The 11,102-nt window shown below is 47.1% G+C and overlaps 1 protein-coding gene across 2 annotated transcripts in view; it reads right to left on the reverse strand.

Moving 5' to 3' along the window:
• Window positions 1-9,775, reverse strand: part of FBLN7 (fibulin 7) — a 49,343-nt gene extending 39,568 nt beyond the window's left edge. For both annotated transcript variants that reach the window (XM_064371625.1, XM_012476713.2), the window contains exons 1-2: window positions 9,691-9,775; window positions 9,036-9,132 (exon numbers count right to left, since the gene is read on the reverse strand). In XM_064371625.1, the coding sequence (XP_064227695.1) occupies window positions 9,036-9,132; window positions 9,691-9,755 (162 nt within the window). In that variant the 5' untranslated portion in view covers window positions 9,756-9,775. The remainder of the gene's footprint in view (window positions 1-9,035; window positions 9,133-9,690) is intronic.
• Window positions 9,776-11,102: the final 1,327 nt, after the last annotated feature.

The raw sequence follows: 11,102 nt of genomic DNA on the forward strand, positions 1-11,102 counted from the left end.
ACTAGCACATCAGCCCAGCTGAGCCTGGCTCAAATTGCTACCCTGGTCTGCCAACTTCAAATCCATAACTGCTCTCTTAAAACCAAAGCAGGACTGTCTGTTTTATTCCCAGTGCCTGGGCCATTGCAGACACCAAATATCTGTTTTATGAAATACCTCATTTTAGATAAAGGCATTTATTTCAGATCAATAGATCTGAATGATTCACAAGCCCCTGCTGCTTCAGCTCATCTTCATGTATTAGTATTAAAATCTCTACTTCAGGGTTAGTGAACACTCCTGGTGCTAGGACAAGGCAGACACTGCTGTCAATCATGGTGTCCTTTCATGCCAAGCTCTAGAGTGACCGACAAGCCATCTCAACCTGGACTCAAGGCAGTCCCAGGCAATCCATCTGAATAGGCAGCTAAATTGACACTGATGGGCTGACTTCACAGGCCATCCTAGGCCAGGAAGGAGCAAGCTTTTGTTTTCATTTTTCCACCTTTCAGCTCATTTTTTTTTTCTCAGACCAAGAAATCAGTCTCAAGCCCTGCTCCAGCTCGAGGCCTTGGTTTCCTCTAGGAAATCAGCGGGGAGGAGTGCTGGCGGGCAGTGAGTCGGAGAGAGCACGGTCAGCTTTCCTCCTCTCACTTCCTCCTCTGGCCTTGCTCCCAACTGTAGGATTCAGCCACCACTTTCTTGGCCACAGCAGATCCCCCACCTACAACCTGGGATCATGATGCTACTGTTGGCTGCTTTAAAGTTTCCGCATAGAAAAAGTGTGATATCTACCATAGGCAAGCGATTTGACAAGCCCAGCAATAATGAGCTAAAAATCATTTTCCTAAGGATGTGTTCAAAAAAATAAGGGAGTAAGCCAAAGAAAGAGGAAGACATGTGATCTCAAAAACATAGACTCCAACTCAGGATAGCAGGGAGGCTCTCTCCCAAAGCCCCTGTCTAGCCGCAGGGCCACGAGCCCAGGGAGGGCAGCAAGGCGGGAGCCGAAGGCAGAGAGGCCTAGGGAGTCTGGGCTCTAGGGACAAGCCGCCCTGGCAGAACACTGACTGGGAAGGAGATCCTGGAAACAACTGTGCTTGTGTAGACGGCAGACTGGGGCAAAAGGGAATAAACTCTAGGAAAATTAAAAAGTTACACAAGAAAGGAAATTAATCATGAGATTGTTTGGCTCTGTGGTAGATTATGGAGCAAAGTATTCATCTGTCATTACAGGAGACCAATTGTGTAGAAATGCGGAGTGGTCCCCAGGGTATTTAGAAGTAGTTGCCTTGAGACAGAGAGAGAGAGAGAGAGGTGCCACGGACCAATTTCTTGAAAGATACAAACTACCCAAACTCACCCCAGGGAAGAAAAATTGCTAACCTAAATAGCTCTGTATGTAAGAAATTGAATTCATAGTTAAAACTTTCCAGAAGTCTCCAGGCCCACATGGTTTCATTGGTAAATTCTACCAGACATTTCAAGAACTGGCACCAATTCTACACCATCTCTTCCAGAAGACAGAAAATCCATCTTATTAACAGACTAGAGAAAAACCACAGGACCATATCAAGTGAAGTGGAAAAAAAGCACGTGAAAAAATTCAACATCCATTCATAATAAATATTGTATCAAACTAGGGCAAGAAGGAAACCCTAGGCAGACAAACAACACCTACAAAAAACCTACAGCCAGAACCAAACTTAATGTTGAAAAATTAAATGCTTTCTTCCTAAGTTCTAGAACAAGGAAAGAATGTTCACTCTCCTATTAAAAATTGTACTTCAAATTTTAGTCCATTTAATAAGGCTAAATACATAAATAAATGACACATACGTTAGAAAGGAAGAAATAAAACTGTTCCAATACATAGATGACATGATTGTCCATGTAAAAAAAAAAAAAACTCAGGAAGTGTATTTTTTAAAATTCCCTATAAATAATGATTGAGTTCCACAAGGTCATAAGATACAAGGTCAACATAGAAAAGCCCACTGGATTTCTCCATACTGGGGATATCCACTTGGAAATGAATTTTTAAAAAAATTATTTGTAATAGCCTTGGCACGGTGGCTCACGCCTGTAATTCCAACACTTTGGAAGGCTGAGGCGGGCGGATCATGAGGTCAGGAGTTCGAGACCAGCCTGACCAACATGGTGAAACCCCGTTTCTACTAAAAACACAAAAATTTGCCAGGCATAGTGGCATGCGCCTGTAATCCCAGCTACTCAGGAAGCTGAGGCAGGAGAACTGCTTGAGCATAGGAGGCAGAGGTCTCAGTGAGCCGAGATGGCGATGCTGCACTACAGCCTGGGTGACAGAGTGAGACTCCTTCTCACACACACACAAAATATTTAAAATAGCTTTAAAAATGAAATAATTAGGTATAATTCTAACAAAGCATGTTTGTGTTGAAAACTAAAAAATACATATATACTGATGAAAGAAATAAAAGAATATCTAAGTACGTAGAAAGATACACTGTGTTCACAGATTGGAAGACTCAATACATTTAAGATGCCAATTCTCCTCTAATTGATCTATAGATTTAATGCAATCCCAATAAAAACTCCGGTATATATATATATATATATATATATATATATATATATATATATATTTTAAGATGGAGTTTCGCTTTTATTGCCTAGGCTGGAGTGCCATCGTGCATCTCAGCTCATAGGTCACTGTGACCTCTGCCTCCCGGGTTCAAGCAATTCTCCTGCCTTAGACTACCAAGTAGCTGGGATTACAGGCATGTGCCACCACGCCTGGTTAATTCTGTATTTTTAGTAGAGACTGGGGTTTCATCATGTTTGCCAGGCTGGTCTCAGACTCCCTCAGGTGATCCACCCACCTTGCCCTCCCAAAGTGCTGGGATTACAGGCATGAGCCACCATGCCTGGCAGTAGAATTTCTTGTAGAAAAAGACAACTGATTCTGAAATTTTAATGGAAAGGCAAAGAAATTAGAATAGCCAAAGGAATCTTGAAAAAAAAGAATACAGTTGGAGGACTCACTTTACTCAATTTTAAGACTTACTGTAAAACTATAGTAATCAAGGTAAGTGTGTTATTGGCAGAAATTTTCCCATAAGTGTATGATGAACTGATTTTTGACAAAGTTGCTAAGACAAGTCAATGGCAAATCAGCAGTCTTTCAACAACAAATGGTGTTGGAATAATTGGATAGTCACATGAAAAAGTAGCCCTCAACATAAATCTCACACCTTACTTTTTTGAGATGAAGTTTTGCTCTTCTTGCCCAGGCTAGAGTGCAATGGTGCAATCTCGGCTTACCACAACCTCCACCTCCAGGGTTCAAGCCATTCTCCTGCCTCAGCCTCCTGAGTAGCTGGGATTACAGGCATGTATCACCATACCTGGATAATTTTGTATTTTTTTTTTTTTTTAGTAGAGTTGGGGTTTCTCCATGTTGGTCAGGCTGGTCTCAAACTCCTGACCTCAGGTGATCTGCCTGCCTCAGCCTCCCAAAGTGCTGGGATTACAGCTGTAAGTCACCATGCCCGACCCTTATTTTTTAAAAGTAACTCAACATGGGTCTTAATAAAAATGCAAAACTATAAAAAATTTTAGAAGAAAATTTTCATGACCTGAGGTTAGGCCAAGAGTTCTTAGACTTGACACCCAAAACACAATCCATTAAAATACAAAATTGATAAACTACACTTCATTGAAATTTAAAATTTTTGCTCTGCAAAAGGCATTAAGACAACCTACAAAATGAGAAAAAATATTTATAACTCACATATCTAAAAAAGGTTTTGTATTTAGAAAATGTGAAGAGTGCTCAAAATTTATTAAAAACAATCAGGGTTTGCCTGTAATCTCAGATACTCCAGACGCTGAGGCAGGAGGATCACTTGAGCCCAGGAGTTCCATGTCTGGCCTGGGCAGCATAGCAAGACCTCGTTTCAAAAAATAAAAAGAAAGAAAGAAAAGAAAAGAAACAGTCCATTTTTTAAAAATTGGGCAGAAGTCTTGAGCAGATGTTTTGCCCAATAGACTATTTGGCAAATAAGCACATGAAGAGATGTCCAATGTCATTAGTCATTACAGAAAGAAATTAAAACCACAATGAGATAACACTACATACTTACTAGAATGACTTGGAGAAAGACTAACCAACCCGAGAACTTTAAATGCTGGTAAGGATGCAGTGTAGTGAGGTCTTTCATAGATGTAAAGTGGTAAAACTAATACAGAACATAGGTGGGCAGTTTCTTACAAAGTTAAACACACATTTACCCTGTGACCCAGCAAACCCACTCCCAGGTACTTACATAAGAAATGAAAATACATTCACATGAAAAGTGTATGTGAATGTTTATACAAGCTGTATTCACAATTGCCCCAAACTGGAATGATGCCATGGGTGGGTATTGTTCAGTGGGTGAACTGATAATCAGTAATATACCCACACCATGGAGCACCACTTAGCAATAAAAAGGAGCCTATGGCTTGGGTGAGTCTTAGATGCATTATATGAAGTTAACCCTTTTCCCATTTAGAAAAAAAAAGTGCAGTGTGCTGCCATCACTCATTTAATTTTACAGAAACATTCTCTTTGAGGTTGAAGCAAATCTGACTGTCAATGCAAAAATAAAATATGAAAACTGTTCTTGCAGTTATTTCTAAGCAGAACTAACATCAGAATTGTCTGAATCATCAGAATCATCTATTTTGGAAAAACTGGATGCATCGATTGAATCTTTGGCCAACAACTGTTCCAGAGCAATGTTAATATCACGCGTAGGAATGCTATGTTTTCTAGGATTTGACATTTTCAGCGATCAAGAATTATATTTTATAAATGGAAATGCCACTACTAAGAACAGAATGCTATAAATAGAATGATGTCTGTTGTTTCCAAAGTTGATATCCTAGAGTGATGTGAAAATAATAAAAGCGAGATATTTTGTGGCAAAGTTATCTCGAGGTAAACGCAGAAGCCACAAGCACTGCTGGCTGGTATTCTCGGGGCAAATGGGAGTAAAGAAACTAAACTCAAAGGGCCATGTACTCTTTTTTCATTTATATGACATTGTGGAGGCCAGGTGCGGTGGCTCACATCTATAATCTCAGCACTTTTCGAGGCTGAGGTGGGAGGATTGTTTGAGTCCAGGAGTTTGAGATCAGCCTAGACAACATGGCAAAACCCTGTTGCTAAAACAAAATAAAATAAAAAATTGTATGACATGATGGAGAAGATAAAATTGTAGTGATAGAGAATAGACCAATGCTGCCCGGGCTGGGATAGGTAGAGGGTGTGACTTCAAAGAGCAGCGTGATATAGCTTTGGGGGCGGTGGAACTGTTCTGTATCCTGATTGTGGTGGTGGTTGCCACACATAGGATATAGTTCCATGGTTAAAATCATGAAATTATACATGAACAACATTTATTTTTATTTAAGTATAAAAAGCAATGTATCAGATGGGAGGAGGCACCTAAAAGAATGAACTTCTCATGGTAGAATTTGGAGCCTGGTGACATCTGATCACAGGGAGAGGGTGGAGGAGGGAAGCCTGCTGAAACACCGTAGCAGCTCCCCACACAGGTGAGGAGGCGGCTGGGACCATGCACCCCCTGCCCACCCAGAGCTACTGTGGGCTGAAGGTGAGGTGCAAGAGGATCGTTAGATGTTTGCTCTGGTCTCCCCAGCAAGGTGTTTCTCTTCCAGTGGGAAGGCCACAGGGCAGGCACAGTGTCGAGAAAGGGCTCCCACTCTGTGCATATCCCAAACTTCTCAGCCTCCCTTCCTTCCCTGTGACTACCTGCTCTTTATCAGCCAGTGACAAAAACCTGCAAAGTGACTTGAGACCAATGTGCTGACAAGAGGGACACAGTGGATAGCCATGGAGGCCATTAGGAGAGAGACAAGACTCCATCCCTGCAGAAGCGCTGCTCTGGACCCTGCAGCACACAGCCTGCCCTCCCTTGTGACACACACACACAATCACACAGACACACACAATTACAGGCACCAACACACAAAGACATGTGCATACTCAGCCACACACACAGCACAGATATGCATACACACATACACCCACCATCACACATACAATCACTCATTCACACGGACACATGCACACACAACCACAGGTACCAACACAAAAAGGTGTATACACATAACTACACACAGACACACATACATCCACTGACACACACACACACACACACACACACACACGCCCATCATATTACCCTTGAGCTGTCACCTAATACACAAAGCAAGCACATTTCCTGGCAAACAGGAACCCCAGACAGGGTTGTGGCCTGCCGCCACGAGGAGCACCACAGCCTCCATCTAGAGCTCCTTGGAGTTGGTGTGTCACTGGGCCTTGGCCAAGGAAGCCCGTCCTTGTGCCTCCTGCCTGACCCATCCCATCTCCTCCATGGCAAGAGATGATCCTGTGGGCACAGTTCATTCTGCAAACTTGCTAAGTCTCCACCAGCCCACAGCTCTTACTGCTTGGTTCAGGAGTCCTGGGCCTCTCGCTACTTTTAGTCTGGGTTGTTTGCTGCCCCTGGAGCCCTATAGTGGGAATACAGACAATAAACCCGAAACCTACCAAAATACATCATTACAAATGATGATCAGTCCTATGCCAGAGCCCTTCAGGGGACCCACATAGAAAATACAGGAACTGGCCAGGCATGGTGGCTAACTTCACGGAACTGGCCTAATCCCAGCACTCTAGGAGGCTGAGGCAAGCAGATCACCTTGAGATTGGGAGTTAGAGACCAGCCTGACTAACATGGAGAAAGCCCATCTCTACTAAAAATACAAAATTAGCCGAGTGTGCTGGTGCAAGCCTGTAATCCCAGCTACTATGGAAGCTGAGGCAGGAGAATAGCTTGAACCCAGGAGGTGGAGGTTGTGGTGAGCCGAGATGGCGCCATTGCACTCCAGCCTGAAAGACAAGAACGAAACTCTACCTCAAGAAAAGAAAGAAGAAAGAAAGAAGGAAGGAAGGGAGGGATAGAGGGAAGGAAGGGAAGGAAAGGAAGGAAGGAAAGAGAGAAGGAAGGAAGGAAGGGAGGGAAGGAAGGGAAGTGAAGGAAGGAAGGGAGGAAGGAAAGGAGGAAGGAAGGAAACAGAAAATACAGGGACAGAAAGGGGACTTGTTTAGAGTAGAAAGAGGTTTGGTAGGAGTTAGGTCACACAGTCACCTGACCTAAAGGAGTCAGGTAATGCTTGCTCCAGCATAAACCAGGCCTTGGGGCCTCCTTTATAATTCACCCTTTAAGCTGGCCTGGACAGGGTCAAGGGTGGAGAAGGGAAGACCCCCAGTCACGTAGGACTGTGGGTGAAAGAGAGTTTCACTAGAATTTTTAAATGAACATCTATGGGCAATCTTTTTTGTTCCCTCTCCCTGCAGAAAGCGCCTGAGACAGGTGTTTTGCAGGTAAAGACAGTAAGATTTAGAGGATAAGAAACTTGAGAAAGCCTGGATGTAGCAGGACAGGGATTGAACCCAGAAGTTCCAGGTTGAGTCTGAGTGAGTCCACTTTGCCTCTACAGCAGCTGCAAACATGTGACAACTATCTCGGTCTCACCCGGTTTCTGGGTAACCATTAGAGACAGGTGTTTGCCTCATTCCCTGAGCAGCAAAGATCACACAATGGCAGGGCCTGGCTCCCAAGCATCTATCACACATCCTGTCCACTCTGCCTCCTTGGAGCCTAGGCTGGGGAGCAGGCTTAGGGATGGACCCATCTACGCTTCTGGCATTGGGCTCTAAGTCTGAGGTGGGGTTTTATTTTGTTCTGTAACCTGCAAAGTTGGTGGGAGACCTCATTGCTCTGTTCGGTGGGTTCAGCGTGGCCCCACACTGGGCCTCTGCTGCCTAGTCACTGAGTAGCTCCCTGTGGCAGCCCCTCACCACGTCTGCACTAACATCACCACGTCTGGCCTGAGCCAAATTCTGCCTGCCTGGAATCCCTTCTGCACCCCAGGGGCTTCCAGCTGGCCATGGTCATGCCTGCCTGGCCCAGGAAGTCAGTCTCCTGCCGGGGAGTATGGACAAGTATCTGCAGGGAAGGAAGAAATCTGGGAGCCCAACAAGAGAGACTGGGTTTACTCCACTCATATCTGGTTGTGTGACCTTGAATAAGTCCCATCTTCCCTGGGCCTCAATTTCATCATCTGCAGAATGGGGATAATAGTCCCCATCTCACAGGGTTGCTCCGGGAATGAAGTGCCTGGAAGATACCCCGCAGGGAGCCTGCGATGCACCAGGTACTCAGGAAGCATGTTCTGTTGGTATTGCGGGGGGTAGCAGGTTGGCAGTCCAGCTGGGCCCCTCACACAGGTAGGCAGTCCCTGGCTGCCAGGGTTACTCTGCTGGATGCGGGCTTTGGACTCGGCAATTCAAGTTCTTACCTTAATTTTTAAAATCCGTTGCTATAAAAGTGAATCTGGTCAAGTATTAAATAAATAAATCCAGTGGGATTCTAACAAATGCCAATGGCAAGAAGAGAAAAATTAAACAGCAAGCTGCCTGTGTATGTGTGAAAGAAAATGTAGTCCCACATCCCTGCTTCAGAAACCTCCCGGCCACCTCTGCCTTGGAAATGCCACGAACTGCCAAGAAAGTCCTGTGAGTGTTCTAACATTTCGGTTGGAAATTTAAATGTCGGAGTTTGGAGGGCGGGGACATTCTCTAAGCTAATCGAGTGACCCGGAGCTCTCATGGAGACCCAGGAAAGACCAGTCTTAAATCCCGGAGAAATCTTCCTCCACCCGGCGGTTCTCACGCAGAGCCCTCTCCCCCGATGGACCGACGCTTTCGCACCAAGTGCTCGGCCAGCCCAGCCCGGATCCTCTCAGGCGCCCGGCCCGGGATGCCGCTGAGATGACAGACGGGGGACCTTGCACCTCTCCGAAAACTGAACCCCAGCCTAGGCATCTCTCCAAACTCCCAACGCAGGCATCCGAGTGGAAAGTGGCAAGCCTACGTTCCCCGGCCTTGGGCTGCCTCCCCTGCGCGCGGGACAGGGGAGAGAGGCGGGAGGGACACTGACCTGGGAAGCCCGCGGCTCGGGGCAGGCGAGGAGCAGCAGCAGAAGGAAGAGCGCGCTCGGAGAGCTGGGCACCATCTTGCCAATCGGAATCTTGCTGCTTGGGAGGGGGAAATAACTTTGTCTGCCTCCCCTGCCGAGTTAGTCCTAGCGGTGCGGCAGACGCCCCTGCAGGGTGCGGGGCACCGCGCGGCCCGAAGGCGGCTCGGGCAGGGAGGGAGGCAGGGAGGCGGGAGGCTCCCGAGCGCCGTGCCGCCCGGCCCTTGCTCGGGTCCAGGTGCGCAGTGCACCGGACCCTGGAGCAGCGCGGCCACGAGCGTCCGCAGCTGCCCACACGAGACAGTCCGGGCGAGGCGGGGAGGCGCCAGCCCCTTGGCTAAGGCCGAGGGAGGAGGGGCTGCCCGGCCAGGAATGCGCCTGGGAGCGCGCCCAACCCGCGCGGCTCCCCAAGGAGGCCGGGCACGACGCTGAGGACGAGCGCGGGCATCCTCAGGGCCTGGCAGGGACGGGCGGCGGGTGCTCCGCACATGTGCGGATGACTGGAAGCCCACCCTGGGTAGGTTCACTCCTGATTGTCCCATTTCCCAACCAAGGAGACTGAGGCTCAGTCACCAAGGACAGGTGGCAGAACAGAAACCCAAACCCAGCTCTGTCCTACCTCAAAACCCAAGCGACACCCTCCTCCACGACATTCCGAGAAGGGGACCAGGCGAAAGACTTCATAAGCTTGACATGAAGTGGACTGAGTTCTCCATCCAAATAAACTAATGTCCCTTTCAATAATGCAATTGGGGTGCGAGAACACGCACGCACAGTGAGTAGATACACAGTGACACAGTGATCTACAGCCCTTCTCCTGATTCAGTCCTTCTGCTCAAGAGAAGGAGAAACTCGGTTTAAACAGGAGACCATGTTCTAGAACATTGCATGCCTTGTTGAAGTCAAGTCAGGAAGCACCGGGCCGGCATCAGCAGTCTGAAGTCCCCTGCCATCAGGGCTGTGGTACAACGGATGCCTCTGACCTGAGCTCCTGGAAGGTGTGATTGACGTTCTTCCTGGAAGGTTTTCTGCAAGCAGCCACTGCAGATGTCCCAGGACACACAAGTCTGGTCAAGCCCCAGATCGCTTTTTCCTTTTCCACGTTTTACTTTGTTGAGCCCTCTCAGAGCTCAAGGAATGGAGAGCCCAGAAGACTGCCACTGCAGAGCAGGAACTGTTTTCCAGGGGAGGCCAGAAAGGAAAGTTGGAGTCCTGGCTTAGTCCCTTCAAACTGCTGTAGCGAAATACCATGAATTGGGTGGCGTATAAACAACAGATTCATATTTCTCACATTTCTGGAGGCTGGGAGGTCCAAGATCAAGGTGCCAACAGAATAGGTGTTTGGTGAGGGCCTGAGTTCTGGTTCCCGTGTCCTCACAGGGGCAAGGAAGCTCTCTGGGGCCTCTTTTCTGAGGGCACTAATCCCATTTGTGAGGGCTCTGCACTCATGATCTAGTCACCTCTCAAAGGATCCACCTCCTAATGCTATCATCTTGGGAATGAGTTTTGCAACATATAAATTTAGGGGAGACACCAACACTCAGAACCTAGTCAGTGCCCCAGAAAGCAGGGGTCATGGTTCAGGCTGGCCTCCTGGGCATTCGTTGCCCAGGAAATCCTATAGTGCTGCTCCCCTGACCTTCCTGTGCAAAGGAGGAGGAACGGGACCCATGTAATCTTTTTTTTTTTTTTTCTTTGAGATGGAGTCTTGCTCTGTTGCCCAGGCTGGAGTGCAGTGGCCTGATCTCTGCTCACTGCAACCTTGCCTCCCTGGTTCAAATGATTCTCCTGCCTCAGCCTCCTGAGTAGCTGTGACTAGAGGTGCCTGCCACAACACCCAGTGAAATTTTTTATGTTTTTAGTAGAGATGGGGTTTCACCATGTTGGTCAGGCTGGTCTTGAACTCCTGACCTCAAATGATCCACCCGCCTCAGCCTCTCAAAGTACTGGGATTACAGGTGTGAGCCACCATGACCAGCAAGGGATCCATGTAATCTTATTTTGCATTCCTGGTTGAACATCCTGAAGAAA

This window comes from Aotus nancymaae, unplaced genomic scaffold (genome assembly GCF_030222135.1).
Source record: "Aotus nancymaae isolate 86718 unplaced genomic scaffold, 86718_ANA_hifiasm-v0.15.2.pri h1tg000155l, whole genome shotgun sequence".
Lineage (NCBI taxonomy): Eukaryota > Metazoa > Chordata > Mammalia > Primates > Aotidae > Aotus > Aotus nancymaae.